General features: G+C 46.9%; 4 protein-coding genes and 3 long non-coding RNA genes across 16 annotated transcripts; 5 read left to right on the top strand and 2 right to left on the bottom strand.

Annotated features, from left to right (window-relative positions):
* The first annotated feature begins 13 nt into the window (after window positions 1-13).
* On the top strand, window positions 14-1,165 carry cdc26 (cell division cycle 26 homolog). The gene is made up of 3 exons (XM_057019082.1): window positions 14-303; window positions 587-685; window positions 852-1,165. The coding sequence occupies exons 1-3, from the start codon at window positions 289-291 to the stop codon at window positions 1,065-1,067; spliced, it is 330 nt and encodes a 109-aa protein (XP_056875062.1). The 5' UTR covers window positions 14-288; the 3' UTR covers window positions 1,068-1,165.
* Window positions 1,166-1,286: 121 nt separating this feature from the next.
* Window positions 1,287-8,430, bottom strand: fer (fer (fps/fes related) tyrosine kinase). Of its 6 annotated transcripts, XR_008947677.1 has the most exons (21): window positions 8,232-8,430; window positions 7,290-7,474; window positions 6,890-7,021; window positions 6,516-6,689; window positions 6,317-6,416; window positions 6,056-6,239; window positions 5,838-5,975; window positions 5,641-5,760; window positions 5,344-5,466; window positions 5,078-5,276; window positions 4,877-4,975; window positions 4,498-4,704; window positions 4,304-4,426; window positions 4,163-4,219; window positions 3,967-4,085; window positions 3,780-3,874; window positions 3,582-3,705; window positions 3,197-3,351; window positions 2,968-3,090; window positions 2,462-2,864; window positions 1,287-2,387 (listed from the first exon to the last, which is right to left on the bottom strand). XR_008947677.1 is itself a non-coding variant. In XM_057019058.1 (20 exons), exons 2-20 carry the CDS (start codon window positions 7,356-7,358, stop codon window positions 2,728-2,730), a joined length of 2,478 nt encoding a protein of 825 aa, XP_056875038.1. In that variant the 5' UTR covers window positions 7,359-7,474; window positions 8,232-8,430; the 3' UTR covers window positions 1,287-2,727. The 6 variants fall into 6 exon arrangements, 5 of the variants coding, with proteins under 5 accessions (XP_056875038.1, XP_056875039.1, XP_056875040.1 ...); XM_057019058.1 differs by having other exon boundaries at window positions 1,287-2,864; XM_057019059.1 differs by having other exon boundaries at window positions 1,287-2,864; window positions 4,498-4,701.
* On the top strand, window positions 5,384-6,451 carry LOC130517294 (uncharacterized). Its single transcript, XR_008947685.1, has 2 exons — window positions 5,384-5,490; window positions 5,618-6,451. It is a non-coding gene; the product is annotated as an uncharacterized LOC130517294 (long non-coding RNA).
* A 568-nt stretch (window positions 8,431-8,998) lies between the features above and the next one.
* rnf224 (ring finger protein 224) lies at window positions 8,999-13,614 on the top strand. 4 transcript variants are annotated; one of them, XM_057019079.1, is made up of 5 exons: window positions 9,058-9,303; window positions 10,027-12,093; window positions 12,354-12,590; window positions 12,673-12,918; window positions 13,009-13,614. In XM_057019079.1, exons 4-5 carry the CDS (start codon window positions 12,679-12,681, stop codon window positions 13,330-13,332), a joined length of 564 nt encoding a protein of 187 aa, XP_056875059.1. In that variant the 5' UTR covers window positions 9,058-9,303; window positions 10,027-12,093; window positions 12,354-12,590; window positions 12,673-12,678; the 3' UTR covers window positions 13,333-13,614. The 4 variants fall into 4 exon arrangements, with proteins under 4 accessions (XP_056875060.1, XP_056875059.1, XP_056875057.1 ...); XM_057019078.1 differs by lacking the exon at window positions 12,354-12,590 and having other exon boundaries at window positions 9,074-9,303; window positions 10,027-11,413; window positions 11,771-12,093; XM_057019080.1 differs by lacking the exon at window positions 12,354-12,590 and having other exon boundaries at window positions 8,999-9,303; window positions 9,993-12,093.
* Window positions 13,437-21,997, bottom strand: pisd (phosphatidylserine decarboxylase). Of its 2 annotated transcripts, XM_057019071.1 has the most exons (10): window positions 21,886-21,997; window positions 20,315-20,358; window positions 18,360-18,496; window positions 15,731-15,875; window positions 15,030-15,164; window positions 14,847-14,948; window positions 14,650-14,773; window positions 14,410-14,553; window positions 14,178-14,338; window positions 13,437-14,114 (listed from the first exon to the last, which is right to left on the bottom strand). In XM_057019071.1, the coding sequence occupies exons 3-10, from the start codon at window positions 18,425-18,427 to the stop codon at window positions 13,845-13,847; spliced, it is 1,149 nt and encodes a 382-aa protein (XP_056875051.1). In that variant the 5' UTR covers window positions 18,428-18,496; window positions 20,315-20,358; window positions 21,886-21,997; the 3' UTR covers window positions 13,437-13,844. The 2 variants fall into 2 exon arrangements, with proteins under 2 accessions (XP_056875051.1, XP_056875050.1); XM_057019070.1 differs by lacking the exons at window positions 15,731-15,875; window positions 21,886-21,997 and adding an exon at window positions 20,804-21,061.
* On the top strand, window positions 16,890-18,210 carry LOC130517293 (uncharacterized). The gene is made up of 2 exons (XR_008947684.1): window positions 16,890-17,505; window positions 17,746-18,210. It is a non-coding gene; the product is annotated as an uncharacterized LOC130517293 (long non-coding RNA).
* LOC130517292 (uncharacterized) lies at window positions 20,288-21,889 on the top strand. The gene is made up of 2 exons (XR_008947683.1): window positions 20,288-20,483; window positions 21,056-21,889. It is a non-coding gene; the product is annotated as an uncharacterized LOC130517292 (long non-coding RNA).
* Window positions 21,998-22,000: the final 3 nt, after the last annotated feature.

Raw genomic sequence — 22,000 nt, 5'->3', positions numbered from 1 at the left:
TGGTGGGTAATTTTCTTTCGCTTCAAAACTGTTTTTGTCCTGTTCAAATGAAAGCTGTTTACTTTTTGCTTTGTTTTACTTTACAAAAAATCAGAGCAACCGTTGGTTAATGACGAGTTCAGTTTCTCTTAAAACCTTTTTCACGTAGTACGTTGGAGGATGAGCCTAATTTCACATTTGTACACTTGAAATCCACGTATTTTGCGTGGTCACACCGTATTTAATCTTTCAATTACAACGTTCGTTAACATGTTTTATTACTAAATTTACGCGGCTAATCTATTTTACATGATACAAGTGAAGGTAGGTTTATTGTCAATTCTTCACATACAGAAGGTTGAAATATCGCGACTCAAGTAACGGTGGGTCACTAATGTGCAGATCAAACTGGAAGTCAGCAGAAAAACAGCATTTTCATGGTACTATGGGTGAAATGAAGGCGCAGTTAGCAGCTGTTTTTATAAATTATGAACTCATCAGTTTCAAGAAGCTACCTATTCAGAATTAGCAGGGTATCTTTTCCAAATAATCCCTTTGTTGTTTTATTTTGTAATGTACAGTTGATGTTGTTTTTTTATTCAAACAGTGCACCGGGGAAAAAAAGATGCTGAGGAGAAAACCCACACGTCTGGAACTGAAGATTGATGATACTGCAGAATTTGAAAGTGTCAAGAAAGAGCTTGAGGTTGAATCCTTTTAATGAATATCAAACTATTCCACCAGAACATTTCTCAGTCACTGTCATCATTGTTCGGATCTGAACCACTCAGGATGGAGACGTTTCAGTCATTTGCTGATTGATATTGAATGTTTTGGGTGGGGTGTTTTTTGTTTTTGTTTTTACATTTTAGGCCAGGAAGCGTCAACGGGAGGAGTCAGAATCTGGAGGTGGCGTAAGCGGGGCCTCCGTCATCAGTGTTGACATGATGGGGGGTGGAGCCTCGGCATCCACGTCGACCTCCACGGCAGCGTCACGCGCTGAACTCATAAATGAGCGAATTGGCTACAAGCCTCATCCTGAACCAGCTACACTACCGACGCTGTTTGGAAGTTTGCAGTTTTCATAGAAGGATGTGCTTTTTTGTAGAGTTTTATGATTTGCTGAATTTGAATATTTATGTACAGTTTCAATAAAATTCATTTAAATGAGTTCACTTTTAAGGGATGTCTTGTCTGGTTGATTTTGGTCAGAAATGTTTTCACTTTAAGATAAATTTGCTACACATAATTCAGAGCTATTCAAAGTTGGCATGTGAACTCCTGAAGGAAGAACTTACGACCAAACGTGAGGATTGACGTCACAGAGCAGTTTACTTTGTGTGATTTATTATCATAATAAATGATACGATAATATTTTATAAGGTTTAAACAAATACAAAAGACAAACAGCTGATTAGTGTTTACCAAAAAGAAGGGAAATAAAAACACTGTTGGGACGTGTAATTATTTACAGAAACAGTAGGCGGCGCTCTGCCGCAGTTACATTCCAGCTCCACCCTCACCGGAAGTGATACTGACCAATCAGATCCCTGGATCCACTTACAGTTCTAACATTGCAGGTGCAGGAATCTATATTAAAAGTGTTCGTTTACAAAAATTTCAAGTGGTCGACCATTATTGCAGTTGTGATGACGACAAGGTGTCACCAAGTTAAGTGCTGATGACTTTTATACAGATAAAAAAGTTTGAGCTGAAAATGGATGAGGGGTAAGAATAAAAATGATTTGCTTTTATAATTTTTAAACTATTACAAGTAAAACAACTAATTTCTTCTGTTTATGCAATAAATATATTTTTTGCTTTAATAAAAATTCTGAGGACAAAAATGATTAAAATCTAGAAAGAGTGGCCAAAGTGAAACCTGATGGCTGGAATTGCAAAATAATCTGCACCACAAACAACTCACAGGAGAAAAATACATGTGTAATAAATAAGATGGAAACCGAGAACATAAAACGATTGAGTTAATGTTAGTTTTAAATGCTGAGAGGCTCTTAGCAGTGAAGGTTAGTGTTCATGCTGTTGTCATGGTGATGGCTTTAAAAAGGTAAGCAGTGTTCTGTTGTGTCACTTGAGGTCAGAGAAATGTTTCCTCCATCAGTCAGTTTTTGCTTCAGGTAAAAAAATGAAGAGGAACAAAGAACCCATAAAGATCATAACATGATCGATACACAATCGGGATTAAATATGACAGGAAGTAACACAATTGACCAAGATTTGGTGACATCGGGGTCATGTCAGTTTGAGGTTGTCACCGTGTTACGAGACCAGGTGAAGCGTCTCTTTAGGATTAGTGTCATGAGCAGGTCGGCATGGCGACTGTAGCCATGCGGACTGTGCTAACAGTCGACAGTAGTGGTGGCGCTCCTGTTAACTTCAGTGAAAAGCTGCATAGACAAATTACAGTTACCATTTGGAAAATGTGTTGGTTTGTTTTGTTGTTTTAAACAGAAATACTCACAGCACAGTGATGTTGACATCACCACCATGATAAAACTTTGGTCTCTGGATTGTTGGCACTTTTTAGGCTTAGGGTCAAAGTTTTGTGTAGAAGGAGCAGGTGTTGAGCGCACCCACAGCTACACAAACCCAGGAAAGAGACAGTCCTAAAGCTTTGTTGTCTCCCGCTGCGATGACACCTACGCTCTTGATGCGGGGGTGCGTGATGTCACCACCTCTTGTTCTTGAGGGCGTCACGTCCGCTTCGAGGGGACAAAAGTGGAGCCGTCACTTCTTTTTGATGGCAGCGAGGTCGCGCTGCAGATGGGAGAACTTTGGTCGCTCTTCAGGGTTGTACTGCCAGCAGCGCTGCATCACTTTGTACACATCGTCGGGACAACGCTGAGGACACGCCATCCTGTAACCTAGCAACAAGAGAAGGAGAAGACCTTAGTACATCACTTCATTTGAAGTGAGAAAGTGAAGGATGAATGGAGGGTCCCCCGGACGACACCTCTCCATCTTTACCTTTCTCCACCTGCTCTCGTGCCTGCTGATTGGTCATCCCAGGATAAGGACACATTCCCAGACTGAAGGTCTCCCACAGCAGGATGCCATAGCTCCACACGTCGCTCTCGGAGCTGTAACGACCTGTGAGGACCAGCGACAGAGCAGGAGACCTCAGCCACCAACAGAGCAACAGGCAGGGAAAACTGTTTAAATGAGGGCGTAACGAGGTGGGACAGCGGCTAATCACCATAATTTAGGGCTTCCGGTGCCGTCCATTTGATGGGGATCTGTTTTAGTCCAGATGACGAATAAATTCCATCATCCTCCTGCCGGCTCATCCCAAAATCACTGATTTTCAAAGCGTTGTTATCTCCAACCAGACAGTTCCTCGCTGCTAAATCTCTGAGAGACAAAACGAGCCCAGGGCTTCATCTTTTCTCATCACAAACTGGACCAGAACCAGTCAAGATAAACCACAGGAGCCCAGACTCCTGCTCGACATATTTCTGTTAATAATCTCCTCAAAGTCACATTACACCTGAAGCACAAAACTAATGTCTCAACAGGTGAAGATCTGTGGCGGTGCATTCACTGCCTGTCAGAAATCACAGTGCTGTGCTTGTCAACCTTACCTGTGGATACAATTCTTGCTCTCCAGGTACGCCATGCCAGCAGCAGCGTCGACCGAGAAGCGAAGGAGCTGCTTCGTCTTCAGCTCGTCTTTCTTCTTCCTCAGGTATGACAGGAAGTCTCCACCTGGCACAAACACAGCGGCTGTTGGACGTGAACGATGAAGGCACCATCGGGCCACCATCAGCAGCTACACCCACCTGGAACCAGCTCCATCACAATGTAGATGGGCTGGCGCTGCGTGCAAACACCAATCAGCTTCACGATGTTGGGGTGGTCGTACTGCTTCAGGATCCTACGGGCAGACAGCCACAACCCGCTACAGCGTTGCTGACAGCGCGTCACCGCGTATCGGTCGGAAAACCCATCGATAGTAACGAAACTGACCTGGCTTCAGACAGGAAGCGGATTTTCAGCTCTGGAGGCAAATCTTCTTTGCAGGTTTTGACAGCGACAGGCGTTTTGTCCCGCTGCAGCGTTCCTTTAAACACCTCGCCAAAGTTCCCCTGGCAACCAGAGAGGGACAGTGTTAAAATGAGGTGAGGCTGCGTATCCATGGCGATCATCAGGGGAAACGGGTAACCTTTCCCAACAGCTCCCCCAGCACCACATCCTCGTGGTTCAGGATCCATTTTTTATCCTGTAGGAAAAACACAAAGACGTTTTTTCCAGATTCAGACTCATGCGGCCCGGCTGAAGCTTGTTGCGTGCGTGTCGTGGTAACCTTGACGACAGGGTTGAGCAGGACAACCCCAGACTTCTTTGTGATGACCTGCTTGGTGGAGAAATGGTGCTCGATGAGCTGAGGAATGGTGGAGAAGCCTGTTCCTTCAAAGCGATACTGACCCTGCAGAGAGAAACGGTTCTAACTCCAGCACGGTGGCGAAGTGACGAGAACGTTATCAAACACCGACTCACATCAGCATACTGGATGATGAAATGTCGCCTCTGGTCATCAGAAAACACCGACAGGACGTACTCGCCTGGTTTACCGTGACTTTCCCTCACCAGGAAGTCGCCCTGTTGTCGCAGTAACTCCTGAGCCTCGGTTCGAGGAATAGCACCATGATACCACTCTTGCTCCGCCAGGGGGCGCTCTGACGTCGGGATGACGTCAAAGAACTGCTGCGTGGGGAAACAAAGACTTTTACAGCTTCAGTAAAAGCTGTATTCAATAAACAGTCAGCAGTCAAGAATACTTGAATTTCACTCTTTGATTTACAGTAAAATGGTTAATTTAAGTGGACGAAGATTTTCAAGTTACTCCGGGCTGTGGAAACTTTATCACAAAACTAACCGAAGTGGAGGAACCCAGCATGGTTTTAGGAGACCGAATCATCCCAGCCAGAGAGTGGCGCAGCGTGTCGAAGCGAGAGCTCTTCTCTTTTGTTTTATCCTGAACACACACACACACACACACATCATCTCACAGACACACACACACACACTCCCAAAGGAGGTCTGAGACAAACCAACATCAACCAACTGTGGTTTTTACAGTGGATCCTACAGAGCGGGTATCATCCTCGTATGGCAGAGCGGGGGGAGGAGGGGGCGGCGGCGGCGAGGCAGCGGTGGCCATCTTGGCATCCAGCAGAGCTTTCTGGGAAGCGAGGCGCACTTCAGAGCCGCGGAGAGACTGGACTGCATGACGAAGCTCGAGGAGAGACAGTTTCTGACTGAGAAGCAGGACGCAGCTGCAGAGAGACAGACTCCTTCATTTACCACCTGGTCTTTCTGATTTTAGAAATGTGCTAAACTTACTCGCTTTTCCTCTCCGTGTTCTGCTGACTCGTCTGGATTTTTGTATTTAGGTCTTCAGCTAAAGCCTCTTTTGTCTGCAGGTTCTGCTGAGTCAGCGACAACTCTTCTGTTGCCGATGACAACCTTTAATAGAAAAGAAGAATACCGGTACTGAACTCTGACATTCAATTGTAACGGCTGAATCACAACCATTAGCAATTCAAAAACACTAAATACAGTTCTTCTTAAAAGCCTGACTGTCTATATTCATAAATCCGTGTGAAATGTGGGACAGGACAAGTGTTGACTGAAGCTCACGTGGCCTGCAGGCTGTCAGCCGTCAGCGTGTTCCACAGGATCTCATTGGCTGGAAGGTTTTCGGTTTCCTCCAACAACGATGATTCAAACTCCACACTTGCCTCCGGAGTCTCCGGAGACCTGGGACGAGATCAGGTCGGCCAGAGATGAGCAGACGGGACTGGAACTACAATTTTCCAATGAGTTCGCTTTCTGACCTGTAGGCGTCAATGAACTGTTGGTACTCCACCAGAGGGTCGACCTGCTCCACAGCTGCTGAAATCTCCTGATGGACTTTAACAATCTCCTCTGTCAGCAAACTGCTGATCTCACAATACTCCTCCAGGATACTTTTACTGCAACAATAACACACAGTAAAGATGAATCAATGATTGAGTCAAGTCAACTGAGGTGTTTTTGGTTCGGGGCAGCTCACAGTGCAAGCGTCATGTCTTCTTGCATCTTCTGCAAATCATCAAGCAGCGCTGGTGCTGCGCGTCGTCTGTGTTCGTCCTGTTGCGCTCGAGCGCTGCAGACGGCTAACACGTACTGGTTGTGAAGGTTATGGAGCTTTGCAGTTGCCTTGTCGTAGCGCTCACGGGCTCGCTCCGCTTCCCTGCCTGTGATCAAATAAGTAGTGGTGAAGATTCTCTCACTTGTTCTTGTATTTCTGGATGTTTGTGTGAACAGTGCAAACCTTTAGCGAGCGCCTCTCTGTACTTCTCTTTGGCGTTATTAGCGTCGCGGCTCAGCTGTCGGTACGTTGCTTTCAGTTTGTCCAGGTCACTCCTGGTTATCTGGCAACAATAAAACACAAACAAAAGGTCTGAAAGATGCTGAATGTCCTTTAGTCTGTACCGGTTAAGAGTTTCTCTACTTTAGTCTGAACTGCCCACCTTGTGATTATGGCTCTCCAGCTGCAGATGAAGACTTTGGTAGCTCTTCTTCAGCTGCTGCTTGTCTCGGATCAGCGTTGCCAGGCGGTGCAGAGGACCAGAGTTCAGGTCATCAGCGTGACTCCGCATAACTCGACCCAACGCCTCTGTCTGACGGATCACCTGAGACCACGACTGAGACACAAACTGGGATGTTAACACCAGTCGACAGGAGTTAGAGGCTGTAACTGTTCCAACAACAAAACCAACAATAAATGTAGATCTACATCCCATAGTTCCTCACTCTAACCTTCAGTAGAGGTCGCCAGTCCCCCAACAAAAACTAAAAAATGATAATATATGTGACCCAGAGGTGACCTCAACTGGGGTCTCACCTTGCTCACAGTGCTGATGTAATCGGCGGCTTCCTGTTTTTCTGTTTGCTGAGTCATGTTTAGGAGCAGAGCAGCATACTCTTTGTCGCTCTTCACACGGAGGGTCATGAAGCGCTTCACTGTCTCCAGCAGCTGGTGGTGAAAGAACAGAGATGTGTACAAGAGACAAAATGTGGCATGGTTAGTACACTAAAAAGGTCTTTTTTTCCCCCCGTTTTGGAGGCACGCAGCTACAAAATGAGCTCTGTCTCCTTAAAACAGGCCAAATTACATAATAACAAGTCAGTTTTGTCTAGTATAACCCTGCTGTAACAGGATCTATAAAAAATTGTTTAACCTCACAGTTTGGAGAAGCTATACATAACAGATGCTTTATGACTAAATCATAAGAGAAAGATACCTTTAATTCCCAGTCCTGCAGCTTCAATAATCCCTCATGGGAATTCCTCAAATCTCGACCAAACCCCATTCTAAATTACACACTCACTCACTCACAAATGCAGTCTCAGTCTCTCTCTCTCTCACACACACACACTCACAAGTTGTTTTAATGGTGGAGGTGAGAAAGGGATGATTGCATGGCCTCTGAGGAGAGAGAATACAAGAAATGTTCAGAATAAAAGGCAATCTTTAACTTAAAACATGTACTTTTCTTTAAAACTTCTGTGTCAAATAATTCGAATTTCTGCATCTTCCTATAATGTACAATGTGAAATTCCTCAGGACGCTCAGAGACACAGCATAAGGAACATATTTACAAAAGTACAAAAAGAATATATTTATAAAAGTACATGACAGATCAGCATTAAGTTTTAGTGTTCAGGGTTTCATGTCTCACTAAAATCTCTGAAAGTTATAAAGGTGATCAAATCCTGTCAGCAAATGTCAACTGCTTATTGACCTGAATTGGTGGACTTCGACTGAACCAAAACCATAGTCATAAATATTCGACCCTAAACTTTTAGCATTCCAGGATGATGACCGGTACTGTAAAACTGAAGCTAAGCTAATGCTACCCGCTGAATCCCCCTAAAATCCTATGGAATCCCGAAGCTAACAGGCTAGCAGCCAGCGGTAACACTGCAACTGGAATTAAAGGATAAGGAGCTTTATTATGTCCATGACGGCTGTTTAAACTCGTTTACAACCAACTCTTAGACAAAATGCTCAACGAACAAGCAGACTAATGCGTAATTTTTCCGTCCAAGAGCGTGTTTCTCCACATTTCTCCCGGTAAATAAAGAAAAGATTAAGACAGCAGACAGAGGAGGAGTGGGAGAGTCGGGAGGAGGTTCGGTGTTTTTCGACTTCTGCTGGGCCGAATTCAACCACATTATCGCACCGTAAAGCAGCTTTTCTCTGCGGCAGACTCGCTGTCCGGTCACCGCGGTCCTCTGGTGTCCTCCGCCGGGCTCATTTCACCCCGTTCACCGAGTTTTTCTGCTGTGTTTTTACAGCTACTCCTCTTGTCGTCAGGCTGCGGAGCTAAACGGCTATCGGCTAAAGGGAGGGGCTTCCGCCGGAAACGGAAACGGGGGAACGGGCGGCTGCTGCTGAGGCATTTTCAGTCACTAAAACATCCAAATAAAAGTAAAAAATGTTGACCGATAGAAGCCAGCTGGCGGGGTGGATACAGAAAGATAAACCAGAGACCAGATAAACCACGAAGATTTTGCTTGTTATTTAGCATTTTTAAACCTGCATATTAATCTTTGTGTTTCTTTCGCTGTATAACGTCTCAATAATTACACAATAAATATGAAACAATCAATAGATGCCAGGAGTTAGAAGCTGACGAAGCAGCTTTATTGATTAGACGTGACATTTTTCAACATAAATCTGGAGAGAATTGTTCAAATTTTGAAAACAACCGGTTGGACAGAAACTTCTGTCGCTAAGCCCCGCCCACCCCGGCTCCGATTGGCTTCTTCTTTCAGGTATTTCGCTGCGTTTCACTTTGATTTGGGTCTATTGCTTAGGCCGCTTCTGTTACGTATTAATTCACCAGTCATTGTGATTATTTTCATGCTTACATTAAATAAAAAAAACGTTGTTTTGGTGCATTCATTTGTTGCCTGCGCAGGTAAACATGGACTCTCTTCAATACACTGAACACACTATGGAGCGGATAGGTGGGCCTGTGACGTTGCTCTCTCTATATTTCTGGGGTGCAGGTGTTGAGGGGGCGGAGCTCCGCAGGCGTGCCGGCAGGTAGAACAGGTTTAGGCGAGGCCACGCAGTGGAAGGAGCTTGACGGGCACAAAAGGGGAGAGATTCAGGAGAGAAACTGATTTGTACGATATTATTAGTGTCTTCATTAAACAGAAGAAAATAAGAACGATTAAAAAGGGTTAAAAGGCATTTTTTCCCCTTCAAGTGGCTTCAGGAAGACGAACCTGTGCAGCTGCGAACAGGTGAGTCAGTTGACGTAGTGTTTTTCCCATGTTCGATGAGAGAGTTATGGTCATAAATAGTGGCTTGTCTTACTATTTAGGTGTTTTAAAATCAACTTTAATCCTCCTCTGGGCTCTTTTCCATGTGAATAAATGTAAATAGTCCTTTAAGATGAATGTGAACATGGCTGGACAGGTTTTAATAAATGAGCCGGTTGACCAACCCACATCCAGAACTGTATCTGATTATGGTTGTTTTAGCTGAACATTAGAACATGACATCAGGGCGAAATGGGTCAGAACACAGTACTTTTACTCCTTTACTAGTTTTTCTAGTTCTATTGGACATTATAATCTGGGCTGCACTTTGTTTGTAATTTACTCCTAAAGTTTTAGTAGAAAAAGTAAATTTAACACTCAACAATGTGTATTTTGCACAGAACCTGCTAATAAATCCAACATATTAACATTCAGTCCAGGAGTCTAAATATAAAATGTGAGCATTTAAAAATAATGGTCTCCAGAAGAAAATGATGCAAATGTTTGTCTAAGCTAATAATGCAATTTAAAGAATGTGAAAGGCTGAATTTGAACATGTCTCATATTAAGAAGCTCCACAGAGCTCCATCCTTCTTTGTTTGGGTTGCTCCTGCTTTATTCTTTAAAAAAAAACAAACAGAAAAAGTCCATTCTCTCTCTCTTCCCCACAGCCTTCAGTCTCATTACTTCATGTCTTTTGATTAGTTGGCTGCTGGACCAGCTTTAGCCGCCGTTGGGCCATGTCAAGAATCAACGTCTCCCCTGAAAACCCCTATGGCGAGGTGACCATCCCCCGAGCCAAGATACGCAGTCCTGATGACAACGCCACAGTGATCGTCAACCCAATGACCATGAGCAGCAATGAGGGGAACCCGCCGCCATATGTGGTCAAGGAAGCCGGAGTGGAGGAGGAAGAGGGGGGCAGGAGTCGCACCTGTTGCTACCGCTGCAGGAGGAAGAAGTGATGGGAGGACTGTGACTGGTTCAGAAGTATTTATTTTCTCGTCTGTTAAGACCTTTTTCTGGAAGGAAAGCAAAAGGAGGAAGTTAAGAATGGGGACAGAAGTCCAATGGAGGGAGAAATGAGAAGAAAATGAATGAAGGAAAGTTACTGATGTTATTTTAAATAATTCTACTTCTTTAGTTGTATTTGCTCATTCATAGTTCTCTTAGGTCAGCTGAGTCCTGTCAGTGAGGGACATTTATAAAGAATATTTATGGTTAATTAAGGTCAAGACCAACAGACACAACTAGAATATTAACCAAACTGAAGGCTTTATAAAAAAACCCAAAAAAAACATATCACACCATAACTTGCACGACTTACTAATTATAGTGTTTTCCTTATTTGTTTTTTTGCTGAAATTCTTGGATAATGTTTAGTAATATGTTAAAAATAATAAATTTATGCTTTTTCTCTACAAACTGTTTCTTCAAAGCTTTAATTTCAACATAAATATAAAAATACGTTTCTTTTCCATCAAATATTAACATTCTACTAATGAACAACATGAAATGGGAGAGATATTTCTTGGTTTAAAAAAGTGTTGAAGCTTTTCCACAAAGTATTTATTTTTCACAAGTTTTAAAGTGAAGTTTTAAAAATATCAAGAAAATAATAATCCTCTTAGTTAAAGTCTGCCTATTTAACCTGTAATTTGCTGTAAAATATCTAAAGTTTGGTGGAATACTTTTTTCAGACATGAAGAAAGACAATTCATTATTTTATGGTCTTAAAATTAACCAAATTTCTGGTCTGAGCATGTTTATATCTAACACCAAACACAGAAAACATAAATAAATAAATAATCGTAAATATTAGTTTAATAAGTCACGAAAGTCAATGGAAAACATCTTCGGGAGTTTGGCTCATGCTTTACTAGAGTCAGCCACTAGGGGGCAACAACACTGCTGGGCGCCCCACTGTTCTTCTTCAGAGAATTACGCTACGTCATCGACGTTAAACAGAAACGACGCCCCCTGCTGGTGCGGGAGGAGAGCTGCGTGTCCTTGTTTCCGGGGTTACCCACAGTAACCTGATGCGCCAACATCGAAACCTGAGAGCTTCTCCACTTTCTACTGGCTGATTTAGGTTACAAATAGATCATCACACATGTCCCTTTAGTAACACGTCAATAGGATTGAACAAATTATTAAGGAAGGACTGTAATTGATTTCCTGAGTTTTTAAATGTACTACGATACTTATTGGTCGTATTTCCAAGTGTTTTTGCTGTCATTGAAGATGCGGTAGCTGCATCAAACTGATATTTTTGTTTTGTGTGAAAACGTTTCACACAGTTGAATCTTGTTAATGTTTTCACCGTTTCTGTATGTTTGTGTTACCTGAGGGTCAGTGAGTGCCTCACCTGTTGGGCCAGCGAGGCTTCATTATTGATGAAGGTGACTCTCCCTCTTCCTCCCTCTCTCTCTCTCTCTGAATGAGGCAGAACGAAAGAACCAACAAAGAGCGACATCGAGTGAGGAAGAAAAGAACATTAAAGTCAAGGCCGGATGAAAGAAGAGACTGGAGGAGGGATGAAAAGGACAGAAAGATGTAAAGAAAGATGAAAGAAGACTCAAGGAAGGAAAGGTGGCAGGAATAAAGTGGGATAAAAAGACAAAAGACCAGGAAGAGAAGGATAAATGGAATAAAAAGCATCAAAAAGGGACAAAAAGACAAGAACATACATACAAAGCCAACAAAGGTCAAAAAAGAGGCGAAAAGAGATGTGAAAGAAGGAAATAGGACGAGCAGGCTCCAGATCAGCAGGTAAAACATGTTTGGTGGAAAGAAGAAAAAGGTTATTTTTGATGTAGATTAAAATCATTCCTCTTATTTTTGCCGCTACTTTGCTTTTTCCCTGTTCTGGAGTTTAAACCTGATATTTCTCTTTTTCAGTCTTTTCTGCATAGAAATGTTTGTCTCACACTAAATGGCACCTTTTTACTCCGAAACATTTGACTGAGTTCAGATAATCAAACTTTGGAGCAGCTCTCCATTGATTTAAAGTTGCTTTTTGTGTTCACTAGCCACCATATGGCTGATGTAGGGCAACAAGGATCCATTCACCAAATCAGAGTAGCAGACGTGGCTTAAACACAGCCCACAGTTGAACTTAAGCCTAAAATCATCTTAAAATTGGCAGCCAATCTAACAGGAGTTTATAGGAAGCATCAGGATGTCTGTCCTTGTTTTTGCTGGGACATTTATGGAGACGGAGCGTTGGGACGTCGGACAGCTGTGATGTTTTGACTGTTTAACTTCAGGTATCTCAGGATCACCAACGTTGGAAGGAAGTGATGAAAGTCACAATTCATTTATACAAATTCTTCCTGTCATGTCCAATAGGAAGACATGTCAGACTGCAGAGAAAAAGAGGAGGAAGAGGAGGAGGAGGAGATCTGCTGTGAGCCCCTCCCTCCTCTTTCCTCCGTTACCACAGAGACCCTGACATCTCTGAGGAGACAGGACCTGGTGTGCATCGTGTGCTTTGGTAGCTACGACTTGGTGTCGCGGTTGCCACGGCGCTTGCATTGTGGACACGCCTTCTGCCAGGCGTGTCTGAAGAGGCTGGACACGGTCATAAATGATCAGGTGACCGATGACATCATCAGCATGCGACGGATCAGGTTTAACTTCTGACAGTCGGGAAGGAAAGTGAGTGAGCTTGTTTCTCCTCCCCAGGTTTGGATCCCCTGTCCTCAGTGTCGACAGAACACCCCTCGGCCCAGAGGAGGAGCAGCAGGTCTGGACCTGGACTTGGCCTCCTTCCTGGGAGTGAAAGCCCAGCAGACCTGCACCTCCTCCTGCTCCCTGAACTCCAGCCACAGGCAGGTTGGAGATGAAGCTGTTGATGGAAAGCTGTGGCTGGGGAAGGAGATGACTGAAGATAACTGGTCGCATGGAGGTCTGGCTGAGCCACGATTTCATCGCTATGGCAACTGCTGCCCGTCACAAGCCTGCTGGCTGTGCTGCTGGTTCTGCTGCCCGAGACGGGCCTCAGACTGAGCAGTGGGTCCAGGAACAGGTTACAATCCGCTTCTGCTGGTCCGATTCGAGATTGAGCTAAAATGAGGACGACAAACTGCAGCGGAGACGAATAATAAACCGGCTGAGACAAAAATATTTATTCACAGATATTTTACAAAAGCAGAGGATCGACGCGTCAGACGTCCCCCTCCTGTCAGACTTTAACAAAAAGGATAAAACACTTGCGCAGCTGCAGGTTTGTGTGCTAGAAAAAGGCTTGTCATGAACCCCACATGGAAAATAAACCTTTGAAAATTCAAAGTCGGTGGACGGAGGATGTTTCAGTCGTGTCTGCGTGATAGAAATGTTCGTTTGTTGTTAACTTTCAATATTATGTTACTGGAAGGTTTAAGCTTGTTTGGCACTTCCTTTCACGAGGTACAAGGCATTCTGGGAATATGAAGTCATCAAATACCCTTTCAGTTTCTTGGTTTCACACGGTCCGTAGACTTCGCCGAGTCCCGTCACCAGGCCACGCCCACTGCGGCCGATCAGAGGCGGCCCAGTCCTTCTCCGACTCTGATTCGCTGGCCTGGCTGCAGATTGAAGCTGAAGTCCTTCGGAGCTTCAAACAGCAGAACAATGGTGGAGCCGAGGTTAAACTCTCCCACCGCTGCCCCTCTCTGCAAGGCTACGCCTGCTGCGCCAGCAGAGGCCACGCCCCCATCGCCGTCGTCATTCCAAAACTGGTCCCCCGCGCAGTCGTAGCTGCGGTCAAAGAAGGTGCCTTTGGTGTAGCGCGGAGCGTTCGTCTGCAGCTCCTGAATCACACACAAGCTCCATCAACACACGTTCACATGCTCCAGGTCAGTAAGGAAACACACCTGGTCAAAGTAAATCCTGATGGAGCCCACGTTCGTCGCTCCGACGGCCGTCAGCGAGAAGAAGCCGTGCTGCCATTGGCCGATGAGTGCCACGCGCTCGTTAAGGCAGAACAGCTCTTTCACCAAACGAGCCACACCCGGGTTAACCGACATTAAGGAGCCTGAGGAGGAGAGCGAGCGGACGTGGAGCAGCAGGTGGGACAGAGGAGGCGCTCAGTGGGGGCGGCCTTACCTGGGAAGTGCCGACGAAGCTCCACCTTCCAGTCTGTAGGCGAGTGGAAGCAGTGGTAGTCACCTGGAGCCAAGTAGACGACGATGTGAAACAGGTCGTTGTCAGGGCTGGACAGCAGGACGTCCCGGAAGGACGATGGCGAGGCTGAACAGGGTCAAGAGGAGAGAGGGTTCTGCATATGTGACTGGGTCTTCAGGTCCCAACAAGCTGCTGGACATTTGGATCTCTCGGGGATCTTACTGCTGCTCTGCCTCTTCTGTGGACCCAGGAAATTCGCCAAACTGTAGGTGACCCCCTTCACCTGCTCCACCTCCGAGTTCTTCACCCGACCAAAATGGAGGATCCTTCCGTCGGCTGGAGAAATCTGACAGACAAAAGACCAATTGCTTACATCACTTCATCCAAAGAAGATATCTGAAGAGCAGGTCATTAATTACCAAACAGGAAGAAGAACAGAGTGGCCGCACGGCAGGTTTGAGGCGCCGCCGGAAGAATTCTCCCAGATTCCTGTAGTGACGCAGGTCCTCCACTGCTGCCTCCTGGTGGTCGAACAGGAGAAAACAGTCACAAAGTCTTTCTGACTGAAATGAGAGCGGAGAATGACTGATCCAGCTGCTGACCTGCATGTTGACCCCAAAGGTCCAGATGTACAGGGAGTAGATGGGCTTCCTGAGCCAGTTAGGCAGCTCCACGCCATTGAGACGGCCCCAGGCCCGGGAGAGGAGGCGCGTTGGGAAGGAGCGGTACAGCGCCACCTGCAGCAGCAAACACAAACACGCACCTTAAGCCACCATATTCTGGTTTTAGGGATGGAAAATATGACTGTAATTTCCTTTGTAAATGTAGATTTATGTAGGAATCATTTACAGCAGCGACCGCAGCACTAAATGCACCAACGGACCGGTACCAGTCTCAGCTCACACACAACGTACATTAAAGTCTCTGTTATCACGTCTCAACGGAACAAACAACAATATTGGCCCAAAGCCAAAATCTCTGAGGCGCAACGACCGTTCCAATTTGTAATTCACACATTTAAGATTTAACGGCAGTCAGAAGACACTCCGCTGTGACCTTGACCTCTGTGACCTTGACCGAGACTCAGCTAAACAGACAAAAACTCTGCAGCGTCACCGAAACTTCAAAATAAAAGTCTTTCTGTACGGTGAACGTTATTCTGAGTAAGCTGAGGAATTAAAATGGATCTTTTCAACCCGTGAGGAAGCGGAAAGATGCAGAACCTGAATGGGTTCGTTCGGGATGCAACGTTCACGCCCCCCCACGGGGGAACTCTGTCCAACTCGCTGACGGCCGCTCTTACCCGATTGGCCAGCGGCCGCAGAGCGCTGGCAGACAAGACGTAGAAGAGGAAGGCGATCGGACGACGGCGCCAAGGGGTGGGGCGACCCACGCTGCCACTGAGCGCATTCAGACGGCGGCGGAACGTCAAACGAGGGACCTGGAGCCTGATTACCATAACGAGATGAGTGATGAACGAGGGAGGAGAAAAAAGAATAAAAAATGAGAAGTAAAAAAAAAAAAGCTGTCAGAAAAATTAAGGGAAAAAACAAAAAACATGATAGTTAAGAAATTAAGTCTACTCTAGAAGGATTGATGGCGTTTCCATGGCAACGGATCAAAGCACTGACGGTGCCTGCATCAGTGGAATACCGCACGTCAATATAAAGTAGAATGTCCGGAATTAGAATCTGAAGAGTCCATAAACACCCCAGGAAAACCAGGTGAGGACGGAATTCTGGATGAATCACAGAAAGACTGTTTTTTTCAGGGTTTTTTTACTCTTCTGTCGTCTAAAATTCTGTTTTCTGATCTTCAGTCTGTGGATTTGGGCGTCAGCCAGCGAGAGAGCGATTTACATACAGCAGATGGGGGGGGGGGGGGTAGAAGGTAGCACAGAGGCTAACGCAGCTCAGCTACAGGGAACCAGCATGCAAACCATAACGCAACAGGCTAAATCTGAAAATAGTTTGGTTTTCAACCTTCTACAGTTTTTTTTGCCTTTAAATCTAGGAATTCCATTAAAGATTAAAAGCTTCCAGAGCTTCATTTGAAATGTTCACCGTCATATTTTGAATACGACGGTGAACCTTAAAGCATTAACACACATTTTCACACATGCGTCTCTGTATATTAATACAGGATGTGCTGAGTAGCACAACTGGGTCAGAGGGTGAGCAGGTTAGCAGAGGATGAGCTGGAAAGAGGCTAACGCAGGTTCAGCTTAGCTCCCGCTAAAATAGCTGACCTGACACGTGTGCTCATTAAAACACACAAACACACACGTGCATGTTTCACTCATTCTGAATTGATTTTCATTAGACCATAAAATATCATCTCATTTTTATCTAAAAATGATTTTCAAAGATACAAATAACTGGTATAACTATGTTATTACAGCAGTTTTGGGGAGATTTACAAACAATGTCGACGAAAGAACAAAGTGTTGCTCAATCGGTTTGACAAGAATGTTAAATTTAAGCATCAAGTATGAATATTCTTGCAGTGCCACCATGGATTATCTCATCTTTCAGGCTATTTGCGACCACAAAACAGCATCGTCTTGAATTTAAGTATATTCTCTTCATATAAGGTTAATTACTGTTGCTAAGTACTTATTTAGGAGTAATCTTCAGATCTTTCCTGTATAATCTCACATTTTTCAGCCAAGTACACAAGAATAACAGCGTATTTTTATTTGTCCTCTCCCACCTGAATCGTGCTGTTGATCTAGTCCTCACCCCCCCTCCTCCTTCCCCTCTATCTCTTCTGCAGACTTCCTCGGCGTCGGTGACGCGACACCGCCGCCTCACCTGCCGCAGTAGATCGCGCTCTCGACGCTCCCTGCGGCGCTGGGAGAAGAACCTCACCATGAACGCTGGCTGTCTGACGACGCAGCAGAGAGAGCGGGACGCTGACACATGCTGACGTTCCCCTCACACAGGTGCGCCACAGACTGGTGCGTCCACAGACGGGACAGAGGTGGACACCGACTGACACACAGCACCATTAATCCTCAGCAGAACCTCCCACCCCCTCACCCCGCCTGCCCCATTTGTCTCCAAATAGAAACAGAAGGTGGTCAACTTTTATTTTAATCTCTAACCAACCTAATGAAGATGAAACTAAAACAGATTTTTTTTTTTAATAACATAATTTTAAAGGCTTAAATGTAACAGTTGTAAGGAAATCATGTTAGTTGTCTTCTCATTTAGATAATAATTCTATTGTCAAAAATGTTTATTCTTTGAGGTTTTTGATATAATAATGTTGGGATCAAATCTCCTTTTCTTATGTCACATCATGGCTTTAAAAAAGGACCAAATGTGAGGGAGAATCCACTTCCTGGTCCGCCTGCGACGGGCTCAGTGAATCATCCAATCAGGATGCAGATGAGCCGATGGGGAGAGGGGGCGGAGCCTGAGGACAGCTGATGCGTTACTAGCTCAGTCAACTCTGACCCAGTGGGCCCAGCTAACCATGTTCTGTGGCAACACAAATCACCGTCAACACCCACAACTAGAATTCTCCATCCTCACAAACGTACAAATCCTGTGAAAGGCGTGCGCGCGTGTGCGTACGCGAGCGAGGCGCGGATGGGTCGGGTCAGGGCGTCCCGGGACCTGAGACGGGAGCAGACAAAGATGGACTGTGTCATCCAACGACATCGACGTTAAAGTGTCAATAATTCCATTTACACTCACTTCTGTTGGTCCCACTTCGTGTTACAATCTCAAATTAAAAATAACTTGGGACACCTATGATGTAATTTCAGGCCACAAATGAGCATTTTCTGACTGAAAAGCCCTCAAACTAACACCCAAAGTTGTTCTGCACAACAGACAAACGTATCCAGAGAAGCAAAACACGAGCTCAGGGCTAAAGCCACTTCCTGTAAAAGACCGTCCATCTGGGGGAGGTTATCCTCTTACCTGTGTGGGTGTGGCCAGAGCTGTGGGTTCGCCATCTTGCTTCCGTTCCCTTGTCCTGTAATACTCATATCCAACGTAACCTCCACCTGTGGCCAACACAAGTGGGAGGGGCCTGGGTCGGCGCAGGAGACTGCGGCCTAAAACGAGGGAAACGCTTCAGTTCACAGGAGGCGACACAGAATCCTGAATAAAAATCAGCTTTTGACTGAACCGATCGGACAGACATTGATATCAACCGTACGTCATAGACATGATTTGTTCAAGGAGGGTGGGTGACAGAGGGTGGTGCAGAGAAAGGGTGGAAGACAAGGAGCAGGACAACAGGACAAGGGACCCATGAGGCGGGAGGGACCCATGAGGCGGGAGGGACCATGAGGCAGGAGGGACCCATGAGGCAGGAGGGACCATGAGGCAGGAGGGACCATGAGGCGGGAGGGACCCATGAGGCGGAGGGACCATAAGGCAGGAGGGACCGTGAGGCGGGAGGGACCCATGAGGCGGGAGGGACCATGAGGCGGGAGGGACCATAAGGCAGGAGGGACCATGAGGCAGGAGGGACCCATGAGGCGGAGGGACCCATGAGGCGAGAGGGACCATGAGGCGGGAGGGACCATGAGGCAGGAGGGACCCATGAGGCGGAGGGACCATGAGGCGGGAGGGACCGTGAGGCGGGAGGGACCATGAGGCGGGAGGGACCATGAGGCAGGGGGACCATGAGGCAGGGGGACCATGAGGCGGGAGGGACCATGAGGCGGAGGGACCGTGAGGCGGGAGGGACCGTGAGGCGGGAGGGACCCATGAGGCGGAGGGACCGTGAGGCGGGAGGGACCATGAGGCGGAGGGACCGTGAGGCGGGAGGGACCGTGAGGCGGGAGGGACCCATGAGGCGGAGGGACCGTGAGGCGGGAGGGACCGTGAGGCGGGAGGGACCCATGAGGCGGGAGGGACCGTGAGGCAGGGGGACCGTGAGGCGGAGGGACCGTGAGGCGGGGGGACCATGAGGCGGAGGGACCCATGAGGCGGAGGGACCGTGAGGCGGAGGGACCATAAGGCAGGAGGGACCGTGAGGCGGGAGGGACCGTGAGGCGGGAGGGACCCATGAGGCGGGAAGGACCGTGAGGCGGGAGGGACCCATGAGGCGGGAGGGACCGTGAGGCAGGGGGACCGTGAGGCGGGAGGGACCGTGAGGCGGGAGGGACCCATGAGGCGGGAGGGACCATGAGGCGGGGGGACCATGAGGCGGGAGGGACCATGAGGCGGGAGGACCCATGAGGCGGAGGGACCATGAGGCGGAGGGACCCATGAGGCGAGAGGGACCATGAGGCGGGAGGGACCATGAGGCAGGGGGACCATGAGGCAGGGGGACCATGAGGCGGGAGGGACCCATGAGGCGGAGGGACCGTGAGGCGGGAGGGACCGTGAGGCGGGAGGGACCCATGAGGCGGAGGGACCGTGAGGCGGGAGGGACCATGAGGCGGAGGGACCGTGAGGGGGAGGGACCGTGAGGCGGGAGGGACCCATGAGGCGGAGGGACCGTGAGGCGGGAGGGACCGTGAGGCGGGAGGGACCCATGAGGCGGGAGGGACCGTGAGGCAGGGGGACCGTGAGGCGGGAGGGACCGTGAGGCGGGAGGGACCCATGAGGCGGGAGGACCATGAGGCGGGAGGACCGTGAGGCGGGAGGGACCGTGAGGCGGGAGGGACCGTGAGGCGGGAGGGACCCATGAGGCGGGAAGGACCGTGAGGCGGGAGGGACCCATGAGGCGGAGGGACCGTGAGGCAGGGGGACCGTGAGGCGGGAGGGACCGTGAGGCGGGAGGGACCCATGAGGCGGGAGGGACCATGAGGCGGGGGGACCATGAGGCGGAGGGACCATGAGGCGGGAGGGACCATGAGGCAGGGGGACCATGAGGCGGGAGGGACCCATGAGGCAGGAGAAGATCCAGACTGACTCACCAGTGTTGAGGCTGCGGTTCTGTCTGCAGCTCACAGATGAAACTCTGAAAACAAGCAGGTTTTTGTATGAATTTGAAGTAAAAAGCAAAATAATGTGACTGAAGGAGGCCAGGCTGAGTTTATGATGTTAAAAACCCTGTTGACGCTCCATTTATCCGTGCACTACAATGTAAGTCTACATCACGTGACGCTCAAGTTAAACCTGCTTGTCAGCCCGTCTTGTCAGGTTCGAATTAGTCACACCAAATTTTTGATTATTTCAATTAATGGCCTCTTTATTTACCTAATGTCATGATAAATTCGTAACTTTTGGTTTGTTTACTAAATGTATTCCTGAACATTGGTCGGAGTCTCAATCACAGGCAAACCGTGCCGCGACGTCATTACATTGTCATGACATTTGAAAGAAAAATATTTCATTTTAAGACAATGATGGGGGCGACCAGTCAACTTTAAACATTTTTAATGATAAAGGGATAAATAAAATACCTCGAAATCGCTCCGCCGCACCACCTCTTCAAGGCGGCCGCCATGTTGTTTTTGGAAGTTACGCAACACGTCGTGCGTCAAATAGACCCTTTTGTGTGCGCCCTCGGTTTTGTCTGTCAGGTCACATTTCTGCTGTTTTCCAGCTTCTTTGATTATTTCAGGATCGATATATGCACTTGGAGTCTTCCCTATATATCGTAGTACACGCAATTTGACCGACATCTTAAAAAGTTGTAAAACTTTTTTGTCCAGGTTGCCTGATGCTCGAGGAGGGAAAGAGGACGTACGACTACAAATGTGGCGTCGAAGGTTCTCCGGAACAAAGATGCCAAACTACTGCAAATTCATACACACTTTGGCTTCCACCTTTCCTTTCAAAATCGATTAAATGTCTCACTGCTCAGGATGATGCTGACGTCAGGCAAACGAGCACATTTTGAGTTTGCTTTTATTTTCCGCCCGGCCTGTCTTTCATTTGTGGCGACGGAAAACGGGAAATGAGGCATCTGCCGGCGATCTTCGTCTCGGATCAACGTGATTTTTGATTTGTAACCGTGTCAAAACTACAAGATTTTAACACCTGGGGAGGCTGAGGTGTCCAGTTGTTGGGAAACGACAGGAATGCGCCGATTCTCCAAATTAGCGGGTTTCAGGCTGGACTTTTGTGTTGGTTTTCTGAAGTCGATAATTCAGTGTCACGTAGATAACTACGTCAAAATAATCGGCTGCTTTTATCTCAAAGATCCTTTACCTTTGAAATACGACGTGTCAAAGCATCTTCGACCCTTTTATCGAGACTTGTTTGACTTTCAAGCTGCGCACAAATCCACATACTTTTCATACACGTTACTTCTTTGGTAAGATAACGCATTTCTCAGGTCCACGTTATCACGTACTGCTCCCATACAAACACGTTTATTTTAATTTGTTGGACTACTTTTGAAGGGCTTTCCAGCCAATGACAACACATTATTAATAATCTGTGGAAACAAATTAACTGACAGACTAAAAGGATCTAATAAATAACATCTAACATAAATCATCATATGAGGAGTCGACGGGAAAAATATGGCAATTCTCACCAGATGTTCATGTTCAGATGATGTTGTGTTATTGTGTCACGTCTGTTCTCATTAATATAGCGACCCCTCGGTGGGAGACCACGTGACTGGTCAGGTGGTGTGACATCACTGACGC

Source organism: Takifugu flavidus, chromosome 20 (assembly GCF_003711565.1).
Source record: "Takifugu flavidus isolate HTHZ2018 chromosome 20, ASM371156v2, whole genome shotgun sequence".
Classification (NCBI taxonomy): Eukaryota; Metazoa; Chordata; class Actinopteri; order Tetraodontiformes; family Tetraodontidae; genus Takifugu; species Takifugu flavidus.
Note: the sequence above shows the minus strand (reverse complement) of the source record. Positions and strands in the feature narration are given on the sequence as shown.